Genomic DNA, 19,686 nt, shown 5'->3' on the forward strand with positions numbered 1-19,686 from the left:
GCCTCTTCCTGCCCTCTTGCCCCGCTGCCCGCCCCTGCCAGGTACCTGAAGGCCTTTCCCGAGTGTCCCGGGGGAAATGGGCTTCCTTGGGAGTAGATCTGCTGAGTTCCTGCTGCAGAAGCTGAGCTCATCATCTTCTTCTCCGCTGGGAAAAGCAGAGCAAGGGTCACATTTGAGGAGTTCCTGCCCTACAGACCCCAGGGCAGGGAGCCCCGAGCACAGATGCAGGGGTGGCGTGCACAAGCGGGAGGGCACAGGCCCCGGGCAACCCATCCCACCCGCATGCAGCCTGCCCCGCCCTGATCGCCGCAGCTGCTCTTGAGGGCCCCCGGCTGTTCCCTGAAGCCTCAGCTGGGCCACATGCTGTAAGGCAGGCTCTTTTCAAGAGAGTCGGAAAGATGAAAAGAACTAAAGAGGGTTCTTCCTCAGACAGTATCTTACGGAGTTCTTCTCACCTGGGGTGGGTGTGATGCCTCTCATTTTTTTTTTTTTCAAGATTTTTTTGATGTGGACCATTTTTTTAAAAAAGTCTTTATTGAATTTGTTACAATATTGCTTCTGTGTTATGTTTTGGTTTCTTGGCCGCAAGGCATGTGGGATTTTTTATTATTATTATTATTATATGTTTGTGCTTTTTTGGGGGGGGCGGCACTGGGTCTTCGTTGCTGCGCGCGGGCTTTCTCTAGTTGCGGCGAGCGGGGGCTACTCTTTGTTGCGGTGCGCAGGCTTCTCATTGGGGTGGCTTCTCTTGTTGCGGAGCACGGGCTCTAGGCGCGCAGGCTCAGTTGTTCCGCGGCATGTGGGATCTTCCCGGACCAGGGATCGAACCCGTGTCCCCTGAACTGGCAGGCGGATTCTTAACCACTGGACCACAAGGGAAGTCTGACATGTGGGATCTTAGCTCCCTGACCAGGGATCGAACCTGCACCCCCTGCACTGGAAGGTGAAGACCTAACCACTGGACCGCTAAGGAATTCCCGATACCTCTCATCTTATGCGTGAGAAGGTGCAGAGCCATGGTTAGGAGGACAGGCTCTAACGTCCAGCTCTGCCCTGTTTATCTGGGGTGTGGCCTTGGACATGTTATTTAACCTCCTCCTGTCTCCGTTTCCCCGAGTGAAAGATGGTGATAATAATAGTAGCTTCCTCATAGGGCTGTGGTGTTAGCAATGAGTTAGCATAAGTTAAGTGCTTAGAACAGGGGCCAGTATCAGAGCCAACAGCATTTAAATGTTCGCTATCACTCGCTAGTGTGGAAACTGAGGCTCAGTTTGTCCAAGCTCACGAGCCAGTGAAGGAGGACTCAGGGCTTGAATCCAAGTCCAGCACTCCTCCCATTGGCCCAAAACCCTGCCTGACCCTACTGCCCTAACCCAGCAGGTGCTCCAGCTACCCTGGAGCAGCCCCGACCTGTGTTCCTTACCCTTCCACGAGGGTTTCTTTGAGAGGCCAAGCTCCTCATACAAATGAAACACTCAGGCCCAGCCAAGATGCGTAATAGTGGATACTTTTCTGCCACCACGGATTGCTAAGTAGAAAACTCAGTTCAGCAGTCTCTTCCACAGAGAGAGGCTGAAGAAATGGGCTCAAATCCCAGCGGGGCTGTTAGATCTTAACACGAGGAAGAGGGTGGTAGTCTGAGAAACAGCAGTGGGAACGGGAGCCTTCTCGCTCCCTCTGGTAATTGAGGGGTCCAGGGCTCTCCGAAGCACCCTCCCAATTTCCCTAGAATCCCAAAATCCCTACGCGTCTTATTCCTATAGATCCTAACATCCCTGCTTGCAACAAGATCTTGGAATAAAGGATATAAAGGTGAGTTACATGGCAATTATTTTGTGCCTGGACAGACCCCACGTCTGCACCTGTCTCTGGCTTGCTGGTGGGGGGATGGGCGGTGCGGGTGGATCCTCCATTGAGTGGGCGTGAGAAGTGATGGACGCTCAGGCTTACGGGCTTGGGGCCCAGAGAGCTGGCTTCAGGGGCCATGTGACAAATCGCCCACATGTGTCAACAAACCTCTATGACGTTTTGAGAAACCGGACGCACTGAGCAGTTTTCCTGGTCCATTTTCTTTTGCTGCAGTGATGGGGTGCTCGTTGGGAAATCCTTACAGGATGGAAAGAATCAGACTCTTGGGTGTGTATTTCTAACCCAATCATAAGGCCTTGGATCTTGGAGAGAAAGAGATGAGGCTAAACGTTGCATGAGTTAGGAAGACTTCTGGACTTCTCTTGACTATAAACAAGCCACTTTTTCTCATGTATTTAAGGTTTTTTGGTGGTTGGTTAAATAAGAAACATTTTTTTTCTAAATGCTCCAGGACATCTGTGGGGTACAAAATTACACCTATCTATCTATAACTTAATATATACATACATAAAATTATTCAGTCTTCTATATCTTTATTATTTTGATCTACATGATTTGCTAGAGATGAGGAAAGGCATATTGAAATCTTCTGCTATAATCTGGCTTTGTCAGGATCTCTTGTGTTTCAAACTATTTTTGGATTTCACATTTCATTGTTCATGACATTTATAACTTCATTTTAGGTTCCGTCTTTTACCTGTATACAATAAGCTTCTTTCTCTGCTTTCCTCCTTGGTTTTGGAAGGCATCATCACCACCCGCTCTTTCCGGTTACATAGTTTTATTTCATCTTGTTTTGGTTATATCATATTTTGGCACCATACTATTCAAGAATTATCAATCAGAAGCCCTTGGGCATCAACTTATTTCATTACTCGTGCTATTCATATTTTCTTGCTATCTCTATTTTTCTCCTGAGTGTTTTGCAAGTTGCTAAAAATTTCCTTGTCTTTTCTTGGAAGTGGTTTGGAGGCGAGACCTCTTTCCTTCCATCTTTCTTTTTTTTTCCCATCCATTAGCGGTTATGTTTAAACATACTTGAAGTTATATGTCAGAGATAAAATAGTAGAGACTGATGAGAAATTTCTGTTTCTAGTCCCCTGATCCAAAGTATGTATCTTTGCTGAATTGACTCTGGTTTTTATTTATTTTTAAATATCTTTTTTATCTTCTAACAATGTTATATTAATTCCAGGTGTCTGTCACTAGTTTCACTTTTTCATCGCTACTTCTTTTCCAACCTATCACTTTCATTCTTGTGTTCCATATTTTGATCCATTTCACAAAAAGCACAATCTTCTGCAAGTAATTTTTTCCCAGGAAGTATAAGTAGATGGTGCATGTCCGAGAAGGTCTTTCTGTTGCTTTTTCATATAGGAAAGCAGCTTGGTTGGTAGAAATACTTTTGGATTACATATTTTCCTTCCCTTCTTTTTCCTTTTCTGTTAATTTTTTTTTCTATTTTGTCATCTTTATGGGAAAAGGTCTATGTTTGTATAATATTAAAATTTCAAATGGGTTTCCCAGAAATGCTGTGGGTATCTGACCAAATATTTCAGGCTTATCTGAGAGGAAGAGGAACTTTTGCTATTGTTTCCTCTTGCTGGATGAAATGACGTTTCTCTATAAAAGTCGCGGAAATACCGCTGCGGGCGGGTGGCACATCTGGATGGCCGCTGGGAACCACCAGAGGGGAGCCTCCCTGTCATGCTAACAGGTCTGTTCTCTGTTGGCAGCTGGGCACCTGCTGCTTTCGGTTCAGGCAGCTCCAGCGCGCTCCCTACTTTCCTAGCTTCTGGTTCACAGCCACGTGGGCACGAGGGCTGGGGTCTTCCACTACAGGTGCTGGCAGCAGGAGGCCTGAGATCTGCTCTCTCCCAGCTGCCCGGGGCCTCTCTGTCCTCCCTGTGGCCCGTGCTGACCCCAGTTCCTCAGTCCTAGGAGTACGCTAATGGGGGGGGTCCCTTCCCATGACCGCGTTTCCCACGCTTCCATGGCATGAGTCGGCCGGTTTCTCCCTTCAGCTGATCCTGATTACACTGTATCTCACAGATCACATGAAAATGGAATCTTTTCCCTGAATTTTGGAATGGACAAAGACATTTCCAAGTTTTATATGTTGCTGATCTTGGCGGCAGTCTGAGCGGGCGAGGGAGGCAGCTGCACACGTGGGTTCCACGTGACACCTGAACTTTGAACGGCACCATTTTCTTTTTTAAAAAAATTTCTTATACCGTTTTATTTTTTATTATTTATTTATTTATTTTTGGCCGCCCCTCGCAGCATGTGGGATCTTAGCTCTCCGACCAGGGATTGAACCTGAGCCCCCTGCAGTGGAGGCACAGAGTCTTAACCACTGGACCACCAGGGAAGTCCCAAGAATGGCCCCATTTTCTCTAACTTTAGTGCTAACACAGGTGAGCACCCCAGGGACCACCGTGAAGGGTGACCCGTGGAACACCCACACAATGGAACACTACGCAGGCGGCAAATACGATTCAGACCATTCAATAATCCAGAAAGATGTTCATAATAAATTGTCATGTGAAAAAGTAAGCTACCAAACAGCAGGAGCTCGACTTTGTATATAAAAAGATTTCATATGTGTAGAAAAAGACAAAAAGGACAACCTTTAAAAAGTTAAAAAAGATTAAATCTGGGTGGTAGGATACTGGATAATTTTTATTTTCCTTTTTACTGCATATTTTTATTTTAAAATGCGGTCCTCTCTGCATTAGAGATTAAGTTGAGATTCTTTTTTTTCAATAAATTAGTTTATTTTTGGCTGTGTTGGGTCTTCATTGCTGTGCGCGGGCTTTCTCTAGTTGCGGCAGGCAAGGGCTACTCCTGTTGCGGTGCTTGGGCTTCTCATTGCGGTGGTTTCTCTTGTTGCAGAGCATGGGCTCTAGGCGTGCAGGTTTCAGTCGTTGTGGCACGTGGGCTCAGTAGTTGTGGCTCACGGGCTCTAGAGTGCAGGTTCAGTAATTGTGGCGCACGGGCCTAGTTGCTCCACAGCATGTGGGATCTTCCCGGACCAGGGCTCGAACCCATGCCCCCTGCATTGGCAGGCGGATTCTTAACCACTGCACCACCAGGGAAGTCCCAAGAGATTTTTTTTTTTTTATAGGGTCATGTCTTTGTCTTGATAAAACTAAATTCTACCATGATTAATACAGCTCATTTATTCCAATTCCTCAAATTTTGAAGATGAGATGTCAGAGGCCCCCGGTTGGTTGCCCCAGGTAACGGGTAAATGAGAGGCGAGGCCAGGAGTAGAGAGGATCCACTGGGACCCCTGTATTTGGTGCTACTTTTCTACCCTGTAGAAGTCGCTGTAAATTCACCCTCAAGGTTGGCTGCCTCCAGATGGCTGGATAGCGACTGTAAACCCCGCAATCTCACCGCCTCAGCATCCTCTGGAAACTTACATGCACTGATTCCTGCAAACATCTCGGCAAACCGCGGATCTCTTTCCTGGGAAAAGATTGAGTCTGCCTTTTCCACAGACTTCCCGGCCTCGTGAACCCCGGCTGGTAGGTTGGAGACAGGAACCTGTTTGCACATGAAAACACAAGAGCATCCTGCGTGTAAGGTGCAGAACAAACGCTCTGAGCGGTCACCTGTTTGCCTCCACCAGATCCCCCTCCCTCAGAACAGCTGGCATTTCAGCCTTTGGTGTTGTGTAGGGCAGGAGCTTTTCTGTACATGAAAGCCAAGAACAGACGGGCGGGGGTGTGAACGAGAGGTCACAGAAAGGTCACTGGAGTCCCACTGATCACTTGGAGAGAGATAAATAAAAATAATCAACCTAGTCTGAATATCGGGAAAAGCGAACGTAAAGTTTAATTGGAGAGAGAGGCCAAATACCAACACAAGCTGCGGTTTCTCTATGGCGAGAAGCAGTGAGAAGAGGAGGGGGATGAGGGGAGGGAGGGGGGCCTGGGGAGATGGAGAAGGAAAGGGGACAGGGCAGTGAAGTGGGAGACACAGGCTGTGACCGGACAAGTGTGCTGAGAACAGAGGGGCTCAGACTAAAGGCGGGAGAAGCAGCGAGGAGGCTGCAGGGCTGACACAGTTCAAAGCCGTGCGGGCTTAGGGTTAGGGTTAGGGTTAGTTCCCACACAGCCTCTGCATCTCAGTACCAGTAAGTCCCCTACATACGAACGAGTTCCGTTCCGAGAGCGTGTTCGTAAGTCCAATTTGTTCGTTAAGTCCAACAAAGTTAGCCTAGGTCCCTAACTAACACAATCGGCTCTATAGTACTGTACTGTAATAGGTTTATCATACTTTTCACACAAATACTACATAAAAAACAAACAAAACATAAAGAAGACCTTTTTAATCTTACAGTACAGTACCTTGAAAAGTACAGTAGTACCAGCTACATCACTGTTGCTTTTACGCTTGCTTCCAGACATCCTGGGCTTGAAATAAAGATACTGTACTACTGTACTCTCTACAGTACTGTACAGTAAAGTACACAAAAGCACAGTCACTTGTAGAGGACGCACGCATGTGACCATGTACGCCAGACACGTGAGCTAACTTCCGTGACTGGACGTGCGAACGCACGTTCGCATCTTTGAAAGCTCGCAGCTTGAAGGTTCGTATGTAGGGCACTTACTGTGCTGGCTGACCGCGGCTCCTAGCGCTTCCTGTTTTACACTCTTCATGGCTCGGCTCGGCTCTGCACGGAAGAGTCACAGCCGACCCCCCCCGCCCCACTCCGGGGACCAAAATGCTTTTTGCAGGGTGGGTAGAGGGAGAGACAGCACCTCTTGAGCGGAGGGGCTCAAGCTAAGGATTGGATTTAGTCCGCAGTCCTTCGGTTGGAGACAGTTCCAACTGGGAAAGCGTTTTCCAGAAATTCACCTGCGGTAAGTCGTAGGATGACAACCCGTCTCGCTGGTGCACCTCCAGTTCCGCCTGCTGCTGCTGAAGCTGCCTGGGAAACAAGGAGTCAGCAGTCACGAAGAACAGAAGTGGCGCTGACGGGGCGGAGCCACAGCTGTCCCCGCTCCCCAAGGGCACGGAGGGCAACGCCCGATGGATCTCTAAACTGTTCTCAGTTATGACTGATTTCATTATTTTTATGTCCCAAATCAAGACCCCAAGCCTTGTCTTTTCAGTGTAGGCTGCCAATATTTAGGAAATAAGTTTTGATTTATGACTTCATTTTATGCAGGGTAAAAGACACCAACACTAAAAGAGAAAAAAAATTTAAGGCAAAATTCAGAAAAGCCCAACGATGCTGTTGGCTTCAGCCAACCCTTGCTTCCCTGTAAGCTGGTAGGAGGTGACATCATCCCATCCAAGTCTCACGCTAAATTTTCACAGTGGTTACTTTACCCCACATTAAAATTAAGAGATGGAAGTCGAAAGAGGCCAAGTGGTTGTCCCGGTTGGCTGACCAGCAAGTGGCTGTGACACGACAGAGCTGGGATCTGACCTCACGTGTCTGACCCGGCTTGCTCTGCTCTCTGCATGGTACCGGGATGCTTGGGAAAGAAAAAGACTCCTTAGAGGGAATGGCTGCCTGACGTTTTAAAGTATGGAAACTGGGTTACTTTCAAGGCACAGTGAGTCCTGCAGCTCAGAGCCTAAAAAAGGGGAAGGATGGGCTTCCCTGGTGGCACAGTGGTTGAGAATCTGCCTGCCAATGCAGGGGACGCGGGTTCGAGCCCTTGTCTGGGAAGATCCCACATGCCGTGGAGCTACTAGGCCCGTGAGCCACAATTACTGAGCCTGTGCGTCTGGAGCCTGTGTTCCCCAACAAGAGAGGCTGCGATAGTGAGAGGCCTGCGCACCGCGATGAAGAGTGGCCCCCACTTGCCACAACTAGAGAAAGCCCTCGCACAGAAACGAAGACCCAACACAGCCAAAAAAAAAAAAAAAAGGGGGCAGGATGGCCCTTAAACACCAACAAGGATGTCAGGCAAAAACTTACTGGCAAATTACTGACAAAAATCAGTCCCCCACCCTTGCCCGTGCATCAGTTTAAAGGACATGAACAGACCATTCAAGCATAAACAAACATGTAATATGCAATATGTATACATATAACATGTATATACATATAACAAGCAAGTAATTAGGGAAATATTTTCACCACTAAACTAAGCAAAATAAGTGCAAATTAAAATAACCCCGAAGTATAATTTTTCACCTACTAAGTTGGTAAAAACATGCTTAGTGTGGTGGCTTGGTGTTGAACCCACTCTGCTCACACCCTGTAGGAGAAGCGTGTGTGGACGCAATCTTCTTGGAAAGCAGTACGGCGACCACATTAGGAGGTATGGCCAGGGTCACACCCTTCCCTTCCAGGTGGTCCCCCTGCTGCTGGGGTTTCTGCTAAGGAAATGATTCAGGGGCAGGAAACAAGAGCTATCCACGCAAAGCTGGCTCTAATAGGGGAGTGGCTTTGTAAACTACGTATATTAATTTGCTAAGGAAATACTCCACCGTCACCAACGGTGGCCACTGTGAAGACTATCTGGAAACACCAGAAGGTGTGATAAGAGTGTGTGGAAAAGTTCAGCACGAAATGTTATGAACGCTATGATTACGGCTACAAACGTTATGTCCTATGTGGGTGAACAAGATTTGGAACATGGAAAAAAATATCTTAAGTGCTTGCATTAATTGGACAGATTTTCATTTTCACTATTTCACTATTTTAAGGCAAGAATGATCCTAGGGGGTCCCTTTGTACATCTTTGGACATCAAGCTTTTCTCATCCCTGGCCACGCCCTGGACAGGGAAGTAGAAGGACCCCTGGAGGGACGGCTCACAGATTCCCCCCGCCTTCACTCGGGGTGTGAGGTGCACGGAGAGCTCACTAGCACTAGACAGTCCACGGGGAGGAACAGAGGGGTGGGCTGGTGTGGACCAGCTCAGTCAGGGGAGCAGGTCCCTGCAGGGGGGCCACTGCGAGCTCGCAGCGGGATAACTGCAACCTGAATCAGCAACCGAGGATCTGGGGGGCCCCCCTCGGAGGAGCGGTGTAGTTGGGCCAGGGGGAGGGCAAAGACGCCGGCATCCACTGTGCATCTGCCCCAGCCCTCTGCTACGGCTCTGCACTCACGCAACTCACGCTAGCCTCACCGTGAGCTAACCCTCGAGGTAGGTATTTTAGAAACTCCCTTTACAAGTGGGGAAACTGAGGCCCAGAGAGGCTACTGGGCTGCAGAGCCTGGATGGCGCTCTTGGAAGGGGTGATCCAAGAGGGTGGAGGGAAGGGGTTACTTGGCAGGTGTGGGACAGTGGTAAGGGAGACTCGGCTCGGATACTGAAGAACCCTTGGGCTAGCAGCAGTGGGGGGGGGAAGCCCAACTTCCCCCCGGGCCGAAGGGGCAGGAGGAGCCGGCAGGGATCAGCTGCCTGATGACGGATGCAGCCTCCGCTCGCCTTGGGAGGTGGCCGGCCTCCTCTCACCCCACTGTCTGCAACCTGTCCCTCCAATGGCCGGACAACTGGAAACCCTCTCGCTCCTGTCCACAGAGCTCAGTGTTGGCCCCTCCCGGGCACATAACAGGGCAGAGTGTGGAAACAAGGTCTCAAAGGGCAAACACAACCGCCAGGCTGGTAGGTGGTGAAGACTGAGAAAGAAGAGACTTTCTAACTCCGAGCGCAGAAGCATTCCTTTTACTGACCATTCTCAGCAACTAGGAACGGAATGAACAGAGGGGATCTGGTCCCCAGCTCCCCAGCTGGATCAGTCTCTGGTATTGATACACCATCTCCTCAGACGGGCCACTGGCCAGTCTCTGCCCGACCGCCACTGTCCTGGGGAGCGTGCTACTTTCTGAGGCAGCCTGCTCCATTTGTAGACAGAAACAATATAAAAAGTCTGTCCCCAAAACAGCCCAAATCTACCTTCCTACAACTCCCAGTTTGAGTTCCAATTCTGCCCTGGAGAAACACAAAATAACTTGAATTGTGTTTCTCAACTCTTTTTCTCAGCATTCAAAGAGATGTACGGTCCGAACACTACTCACTCCTCCAGCCTTGCCTTTCACTTGGTGCCCCTGGCGTGTGTGTCCCCTGTAAGGGAAGACATGCTAGAAAAGGACCCCAGTTGGAGGACCCAGTGAATAGTTTATTTGGAACTAAGCCCGGGTGAGCCACGTCTTCAGTGAAGTGTGCTGAAATATCTACGCCAAGCTCTGTGCCAGGCACTGGACAGAGGATGATGACTCAGAACCTATGTGGTCTCTGCCCTTGGGGAGCTGACAACCTCCAGAGGAAAACAGACAAGTTGGCAAGCAACTGCAGTATGTTGAGTTAAGGCCACGACACAGGAAGAATGAGGTTCTATCTGAGCACACAGTATGTCTTCCCACCTTGGTGTGAGAGCCCAGGGAAAAGGTTAACAATAAAACCAGCATCCTGAGATTGCCCACCAGGCAGTCTAAGCCTATGCTTATAACACCAGGAAACAGGAGCACTAACAATAATTTTCAAAAAAATGGATATTTCAAAAACATTTTAAAGAATCGATATAATCATCAGTAGAAAAATCACAACTTTCTATATTTTCTTATTCTTACTTGACAGTTTTGTTTTGTTTTATTTTGATTTACATCTTGAGGGCACCCTCATCTTTCATTTGCAGGGCCTCTAAAATCTGAGTGTAGTACCCAGAGCCAGTACTTCGCTACTCTTTTCACATCTCTGCAAAAGTCCCATTTTACAGATAAAGAAATTGAGGCTCAGTGACACAGGTCTGTGTGGTGCACACAGGACTCAAAGCCAAGTCTGTCTGGTTGCAGACCCCGCACTCTGTCCCACAGGTGTAACAAGAACCATCATGTCACGCCTCCCATTCCAGAGCTGTGGGCCCCACAAGACACCACCTTGAGCCACCAGGTGGGAGAGAAAAAAAGACCTGTGCTTTGGGATTTTTGGAGCAGTGAACTCCCCTTCTGGGCTTCTAATTTGCACAGAAGTGTGGTCAGGGCCTGAGGTGTTACGATGGGAGTTTGTTCTCAGCTCTGTTGCTCTGGGGGCTTTGAGACCACAGAAAGCAACTTTCACTGTAGAAGGAAAATAAAGTCTCAGCTTGGCTGGCAAATCCCAAGGATCCTAACCTCACTCCCCCTGTGGTCCGGACATCAGATTCTCTGTCCTGGCCTTTGGTTTCCGCTTCCGTAGCTGAGTGCATGGGGAAGAAATGCTGACCTGCAGGCCGCCCCATCCTGAGAAGAGGCCAAAGGAGCTTTCTCGGCCATTTCACGGCAACGGAATAAAAATAAACCTTGGTGTGCTTGCAGATTCCAGAGAGGGAGAGACACGGCAGCTCGGCTGCAAGCTGACTGACAGTGTACGGGAGGGACCTGAGGGAACCGGGCTCCCACTGCCCCCGACCGCTGCCCCCTGCCCCCTGCCCATTAGCTGGGGGACTAGAGCTGATGACTAGAAACCAGACGCATCAAGCCCAGGCTTCCTGTCGGTGTGGCCTCCCTGCATGGGAAGGCGCAGGATGTTGGGCAGATGCAGACAATTTATCTCTGACGCTCCCAGAATGGAGGTTTTTACTCAGCCTGAGTAAGTGAGCAACCAGCCATTAGGGGGGCATTCGGGGGCAGCGTGTGATCGCACCCCTGGGAGTAACCGGAATCCAGCTTGGAGCCATCTCGGGGCTGGGCAAGCTCAGCTGACCAGAGCGAGGCTAATAATACCCACCACTGATTGAGCGCCGTCTGCATGCCCATTGTGAAGGACTCTGGGTGCCTGTCAAGGGGTTTGGAACTGTTCTGATCAGGGACAGGGCACAGTGTGAGTGTGGTTTTACAGAGATGGCGTCTGGGGCCGGATGGAAGGCAGGAGGAACCGGTCAGGAAGGAGGACGGATGCTCACCCAGGAGATGGCAAAGGCCTGGATGGGGTCATCGGAGAAGGGGCAGAGGAGGAGAAGGAGGGCCAGAGAGGACCCCAGACGGAACCTGTGGGCCCCGGTTCTCTGCCAGGTTGTCTGTTGCAGGTGGATGAGAGGGCAGGACCCAAGACAAGTCCCAGGATGGGGCTTGGCGACAGGGAGTTTTCGCCCCTTCCCCTTCTCTAAGTTCTGCAGAGACCAGGAATGACACCTTCCGTGTAGGTCTTCTTTGCTTCCTTTTACTCCCTGCTCCCACATCCTATCAACTACCGGCCAGGTGGGCTGGGCCCGAGACAGCCATCCTTGAAGACGTGGGGATGGACGGCGGGCCCTGAGACGCCCACCATGACTACGGGCGTGGTGGAGTTTCAAGGACACACACACACAGGCACAACACGCAGCTGTGGTTATGAAGAGCCACAGTGACTTTGTAAGGGGCTGTCACACAAACAGGGCTCCGACCCAGCAGATGCAAAGGGATGCCTTCGGTCCCCGCTAAGGAAAGCACAGCACCTGGGTTGTGCGAATGACTCCCGCACCAAGACACCCACGGCTTGTCTACCTGAAACAGTGTCGATCACTAGACACTAAGACGTGGGCGCGTTTCAAAGTTGTGCCACCAGTGTGTGAAATGGGAGTCTGTGTTTTCTGGACTTCGTTCCATTTTCCTGCATCAACGTAACAGGAAAATAGGCAAGGGTGACAAAGAGGCCTTCTTTTCAGCAGCTTCAAATGCTAACCATTAACACTCCATTTCCCTGGGAAGTTTCTTTTGGGTGCTCCTGACTGAATGCAACTGGGTCTGCAACTCCCCACCCAGCCCCGGCCCCCGCCCTGCAAGCACAGAGCATGTAAGGACTTTTCCATAACGAGTCTGCCTACTGCTGGCGACGTTTAGCCACAAATTTGAAGCAGGGCGGACAGTTCTCGTGACAGTTGTCACTGCCCTCTACTGTCCACAGTAAACATTTCCTACCATCTCTACCCACCGAAGACCTTTTGGTCCAGCAGACAACAGCTCAGGCCTCTGCTGTGAACCCATGTGCCAAGGGGCATCGTCACCCCATCTAACCTCAGTGAGCTGCCAGGAGCAATCGTCCTGAGAAGAGATGTAGGGAGACACCCCTGGGGACAGAATGTTCTGTTTTGTCAACGATGTCTGACTTCCAGGAAAATAAATCAAAACCTCTGCCTGTGATTGCTTTTAGGAGGAAGGGCTTCACTTTCCTTCCAGGCTCCGCTGCAGCGCTACCTGCTGGGGATGCTTTCTCAGAGGCCCTGTGTGGAAGCGTGGATTCTCTGTCTCCCCTGTGCCCTCACGATGGCGTTTTTACCTGTCCCTCCCTCCTGCTGCCTACTTCTCACGCTCTCCATGTGATGGGAGCCTTCCGGGGGGGCGGGGGGTGGTGGTGCAGAGACCAGAACAGAGGCATCCTGAGTTTACTGGACGCCTGGCACAGCGTTCAGTGACTACCCACTGCATTGAACTGAGTCGCAACAAGGCACGCGACCGTGATGGCTGAAGCTTGTATTCATGTTAGAAGTGAATGAATGGTGAAAAAGGTAAAACTACCAAAAACCCAAAAAAGGGGAGCTTCAGTCTGTTCTTCTGCCCTAACTCTAGAGGACTCTGCCCGGTCCCCAGCCTGGGACCACGCTCTCTACTGCAGAGGGAGGCCCGCACTTGAGCAGCTTCAGTGACAGGTGGGCTGTCCCCGCCACACCCTCAGAGGTCCTCTCGCTGCAAGCCACAGACATCAGGCACCACACGCGCGGCAGGCGTGGGGCAGGAAGGCAGGCAGGGATGAATGGGAGAGAAGAGGGACAGGATCGTAGCAGGAGGCACCTTGCACTAAGAGCCAGTCAACAGGTTGGCATCAAGAGGGGGAACGTTCTAGGAGAGCGCCCACGGCTCGGAATGCGTGGCCGGCTTGCCCGTTTCCACGGCTTCGGGCACAGGCAGCTGGCGGGGCTGGAGAGGGGCCGGGACAGGCGGGGGGAGCCTGCGGATGAGCTGTGGCTTGCACAGATGCCGAGCAGGTTGTTGCTCTCTCGCTCACTTCAGCCTCGTCCCCCGGGGCTCCCACTGCCCGTCCCTGGCTCCAGGTCAATGAGCACACCTGTTACCTTCATCCTAGGAGCTCCTGGAGGTCAGGCCTGTGTCTCACCTCCACATCCCCCTCTGCGGAACGAAGAAGGAGCCATGGGATCCTGAGCCCTGCCCGTCTGACTCTTCCTCCTGTTTCTTGAGATTCACCATTTTCCCCAAGGCCAGGGTGGGACATAGGCCTGGCACTAGCGGGTGCCGCTCGGCTCCCTCTCCTGCCCAGGTCGGGTGAAGTGGGAGAAGCAAAAACCCCTCCATCTGACTGAGTTTACCAAGCAGTGACTAGACAAAGTCAGTTATTAAAACATAATAACATTATCTTTTTGCATACCTGGATCTACAGCTATATTTACTCCTGTTATTCTCACCACCAGCAAAGTCCTGACTAGAATATGGAGGTGTAAGAAGAATCAGAATCAAGTAAGCCAAGGGATAAACTGTAAAGAAAGAGGAGTCGGGACTTCCCTGGTGGCGCAGTGGTTAAGAATCTGCCTGCCAATTCAGGGGAGTTGGGTTCGAGCCCTGGTGCGGGAAGATCCCACATGCCACAGAGCAACAAAGCCCATGCGCCACAACTACTGAGCCTGTGCTCTAGAGCCCATGAGCCACAACTCCTGAGCCCACGTGCCCCAACTCCTGCCTGCGCTCTAGAGCCCGCGAGCCACAACTACTGAGCCCATGCACCACAACTCCTGAGCCTGCGCTCTAGAGCCCGCGAGCCACAACTACTGAGCCCATGCACCACAACTCCTGAGCCTGCGCTCTAGAGCCCGCAAGCCACAACTACTGAGCCCATGCACCACAACTCCTGAGCCTGTGCTCTAGAGCCCGCGAGCCACAACTACGGAGCCCATGCGCCACAACTACTGAGCCTGCACTCTAGAGCCTGCAAGCCACAACTGCTGAAGCCCGTGCGCCTAGAGCCCGCGCTCTGCAACAAGAAAAGCCACCGCAATGAGAAGCCCGTGCACCGCAACAAAGAGCAGCCCCTGCTCGCCACAACTAGAGAAAGCCCACGCGCAGCAACGAAGACCCAATGCAGCCCAAAATAAATAAATATATAAATTAATTTATATTAAAATAAAAAAAGAAAAAGACAAAAAGAGGAGTTGGTCAGACAGTCTGGGAAGAATGACCAGAGAGAACGAGTTATTGATGGGGTCCCTGGTGGCTGCTGGGAAAGCAAGTTAGCAGAGCTGGGTGCCACAGCCAGGCTCTCGGGGGTCAAGAGGAGATGCATGGTGAGGGGGCTCCAGTACAGACAGGTGGCAGGGCCAGCTGGGAGGAAAGCAAGGAGGATTGGCAAGACAGGGGTTTTCCAAGATCAGGAAGCCATGTGCCTCGGTGAGGGCCTGGGAGGGAGGCTGTGGCGGGACTGGACGAGAACCCAGGGGCCACAGGAGACAGAGGATGTGCTGGGAGCTAGAAAGCAAATGGAGAGCTTGGCCCTGGAGGGAGAAGCCAGCAGAGCAGGAGTGGAGGGGATGGAGACAGACCCTCACGTGAACAAGGAGAGGTTCACGCGGAGGGCCCTGGCTTCTCTGTTCGCTGGAAGGCAACACGATGTGTGCAGGGTTCGAAGAAAGCGCGCACTTAGCGGATCTGGGGCAGCCCGTACAGAACAAGCCAAGAAACCTGAGCAGCTGCGGCAGGTGGCAGAGGGCTTGCCGCCGCCTCCAGAGCATTGGTACTGACTGCTGCAGACCCCACCGCCCAGGGCTGCTACTCTGCCAGGGTGATTCACACACACCGTCTACACGCAGGATCCGAGGCGGGGGGGGGTTCTGTTATTCTCTCCATTTTACAGATGAGCAACTGAGGCTTCAAAAGAGCAGGTGACTTGCCCAGGTGGGAGCTGGGATAGAAACCATGGTCACCTGTCCTCTGAGCGATCTTGTGTGGACCCAGCTGTCAAGCTCTGTGCCTTGTGGCCCAGGAGCAGGGCCAAAGCCGAGACATTGAGGGTGCTGCCTGGAAAGGAGGCTGCTTTGTGGGACCCAGATGGGAACCCCCAAACCCAGGGAGCTGGGCTATGGCAACGGAGAGCCCTGAGGGAGGCCAGGAGGTCACGGTGAGTGCCTGGAGGCATCAGTGCCCAGGGGGGCTGTTAGCAGATGAGGATGGGGAGGTGGCCAGGGTGGGAAGAGACTCCACGGACTCAGTGTGGAACCTGGGAAAGCGGAGGACGGCAGTGCACTGACCGGTACGGGGAGACACGGTGACAGTTTCACCAGTCAGCTCATCTCATGCCCCTGAAGGCTGCAATTCCTCCCACACACTGGGCACAGCTTCCATGTGCTCCTGCACACCTGAACATCATTTTGCCTTTGTTCCTGTTGGTTCTCTGGACTTCTATTTCCTCGAGAGGAAGTCCAGAGAGGAGGCATGACCCTCCTGTATCTAGGAGCCGGACCTCATCTAATCCTCACGGGAACCTGAGAGGGAGGTGTTATCACCCCTTCCACACGTGAGGAATGAGGGGACACACCAGTCAAGGTCACACGGCTGGGAAGTCGGGGGGGCCAAGACAGGAGCTCGGGTCTGTGTGTTAACATGCGTGGGACACAGCGGTGGTGACGCCAGCAAAGATCTTGGGAGGACTGCGTCAGTGATCAGGCAGAAGAGAAACCACGTGTCCCGAGGGCGCCCACCCCCACGCCGCCTGCCCCGACACCCTAGCGCTGCCAAGAGGCTCAGCCTCATTCCTCTGCCCCCGGCTTCAGCAGGACCACGAAACCAAGCCAGGCGGCAGGCACACCGCGGAGGCACGAGGAAGCCCCCAGCTCTGCCCTGCTGGGCTCTGCAGCGAAAACAGCATGGGAAACCAGAGCACCTCGAACCGACTGTGCTGACGGAGAGGGAGGGATATGGGGGTCATCGCTCAGCGCTGGGGTCTCACACCTCAGGAGGGAATTGAGAAGGGGGTCCCGGAAGGGGAAGGTACCTACTTGACATTGGTGTTGGTGCAGATGATGTACTCGATCTCATCAGAATAGGGGTTCTGGAAGGTGAAGCTGCTGGTGCGGATTAACACCCACTCCCGGTTCTTGGTGCGGAATCGATACATGACCGACAGCACTTGGCCTTTCAGCTTCACCACCTGAGCAAACATTTGGAGAAGGAAGTCAGCGGGAGGGAGGATGGTGCCAGACAGAGGAGGGGGAGGCAGCCAGCGGGAGCTCAGGACAGGAGCATCGTAGCCAAAGACAGGCACGGAGGGAGGGTGGGGGTGGGAGAGAGCGGTCACCTGACGGGAGCCCTCTGTCCACTTCCCCCGTGAGGCAGGGCACTGCATTTAGGTTATTCTGTCACCACCGTGTGAGAAACCAACTACTCAATGCCCATTTGATATCAGAACGTTTCAGTGTTTACAAATCAGATCATGAAAACTCTACAAGCTGGAGGGTTTCCCTTTTCACCTTGGCTGCTAGGGCGCTCTGAGTTTGGTGCCAGTGCTCCCGTGAAGTAAGGCTCTCACACTCAGCTATGTCGTGACATTGTATTCATGGGTTTATTTATTCATACCTCTCATTAAGAAATTCTTAAACTGTTTAACATTGTAGATTGGATTAAATATACTCTCTGGGAGAGATAAAACAAAATAACTAATTTCTATGCATTATCTATTTGTATGCATGTATCTATTATTACCCTTCTTCTTCTTTTTTGGCTGTGCTGTGTGACATGAAGGATCTTAGTTCCCTGACCAGGGATCGAACCCGTGCTCCCTGCAGTGGAAGCGTGGAGTCTTAACCACTGGACTGCCAGGGAAGTCCCTCTACGATTACTTTTATGTTGCAGTATGGTTTCCAAAATACTTCCAAATGTAAACCCTCACAAGAACTAGGTGAGGTGGGCTTTACTATTTACAGAGGATAATGCTGAGTGCCACCGAAATAAAATAAGTTGCCCAAGATCGGACAACTTTGGTGGAAAAGCTGGGACAGGAACCAAGATCTTGCTTCCAAACCACAAGTGTGTTTCAGCGGACACACGGCTGGCTTTCCTGCTCTGTGCAGACACACACGATCTATCACACACAGAAACCCGGAGATGCGGAGGCGGGCGGGCGCAGGTGCAGAAGGCGGCAGTTCTCAGGGGCAGTTCTCGGCTGAAGCAGGAACGTGAGAAGAAAGGACACAGATGGCTGGTGCGCCTGGGCCTGGCTGTGCTCATGCACCCAGGACAAAGCAAGGCAGACAGGAGCGCCCCCTCCTGGCCTTCGGGACGGGAAGGCCCCAGGCGCTGGGCAGCCGGCCGGCCCGACTGTGGACCATAGTGTGACCAGAGATGAGAATGGGGACCTGGTCCTAGGGGTCGGCGAGGCACTTGTGCTTTATTCCAGGTTGGACGTCAGTAGCCAGTCTGGGGGCAGGGACCCCCTCGGTCACCGAGTCTCCCCCACCCTCAGCCCAGGGCCTGGCACAGAGCAGGCACCTGAAGCACATTTCCTGAGCCGACCTGATGCATCTGTGGCCCCGTGCCCTGGGCTGATGCAGCCGGGGCGACCATCTTTCTGCGCCACCCCTGGGGAGCAGGATGAGCCACCCCTGGGGAGCACCTGAGGGTGCTGGGCTCCCTGGTGGGAAATTCCACGTGATAGAGAAACCAGACCAAAAGCGCAAGGAGGGGAGACCCTTCCTGACACTTCACGTGAGGAAGCAAAGCCGTGGGGCGAGGCCAGGCCGGGCGCTTGGAGGTGCCTGCCAGCCGGCCTGCAGCCCCAACAGGAAGCTGGCCAGAGGTCAAGGCCACGTGCCCCTGAGGTCGATATTCTGAGGGGTCCTCTGGGGGACTCCTCTGAGTCTGCACAAAGCACACGGGACACAGGCAGTGCCCCCGTCGTGAGACCACGTCTTCCACACTCAGAAGCTCGCGGACGGAGACTTTTCATGTTTCCTCTAACCAGGATGTCTGAGATGGTGTGAAATTTTTTAACTCCATGTAACAAACACTCCCAAGGCACGGCCTGTGTGCAAGCTCAGCCCTTGGAGCTGTGGCTAAAGAGCTGAGGGAGGGAGCGCAGCCCTGCATCCGCCTTGGGGCTGACGTACAAGCATCTTGTGCATGTTACCTCACGCAGTCCTCACAGCAGTATTTTGTGTAACAGGAAACTGAGCCTCAAAGGAGTTAACTTAACTATCCTGCCAAAGCCTTATGACTGAGGAGGGGCAGAGACAGGATGGGATCCCAGGTCTACCTGACCCTGTGCCCCTTGTCTTTTCTTGAATCGCTATAGCTGAGACAGAACACTTGTCCCCAAAGAGCTTCTCACCTGGCACAGGCAGGGCAGATGCATGGGTAACTGTAACTCAGAGAGAGCAAATACAACTACAGAAACATAAGATTGAGGCAGGAGATAGATGGGCCCCAGGCTGAGCAGCTCGAGTTTTCCTGCTATGGACAGATACTCCAAAATAGCAGGAGCGAGAGAAGAGCTGGGCCCTGCCCAGATAAGAGATAAAAAGACCACATATTCCTCATTCTCGAAGTCAAGGAGATCTTCCTGACTACACACGTGCAGAAAGGCTCCTTGGAGGTCAAAAAGGAAAGGGGAGCCACCCGTAGCAGGTGATGTCAACCTACCCGTAGGCCTCTTCACTAGAATCCACCTCGGCTAAGAGATGCGCGCACACATGGGAGGACCCTGAGATAAATCAAATACGGACTCAGAACCAGGCGAAGCAAGATGACTGGACAAAGGAAACGGGAAGAAATGCCCCATGTGAGTGACTCTCTCTCTGAGCCCGCCCGTGTGTCTATCCACATGTACTCTTTTTCCTCCTAATGAACATTTCACTTGTTTCACTACTTTCTGCCTTTGTGGGATTC

General features: G+C 52.0%; 1 protein-coding gene across 10 annotated transcripts in view; it reads right to left on the bottom strand.

Annotated features, from left to right (window-relative positions):
• ARNT2 (aryl hydrocarbon receptor nuclear translocator 2) overlaps positions 1–19,686 on the bottom strand; it is a 201,601-nt gene that overhangs the window by 21,417 nt on the left and 160,498 nt on the right. For all 10 annotated transcript variants that reach the window (XM_082388503.1, XM_082388504.1, XM_082388505.1 and 7 more), the window contains 4 exons: positions 16,803–16,954; positions 6,742–6,814; positions 5,298–5,421; positions 46–145 (listed from right to left, as the gene is read on the bottom strand). In XM_082388503.1, the coding sequence (XP_082244629.1) occupies positions 46–145; positions 5,298–5,421; positions 6,742–6,814; positions 16,803–16,954 (449 nt within the window). The remainder of the gene's footprint in view (positions 1–45; positions 146–5,297; positions 5,422–6,741; positions 6,815–16,802; positions 16,955–19,686) is intronic.

Source organism: Balaenoptera borealis (assembly GCF_965194805.1).
Source record: "Balaenoptera borealis genome assembly, chromosome: 3".
Lineage (NCBI taxonomy): Eukaryota > Metazoa > Chordata > Mammalia > Artiodactyla > Balaenopteridae > Balaenoptera > Balaenoptera borealis.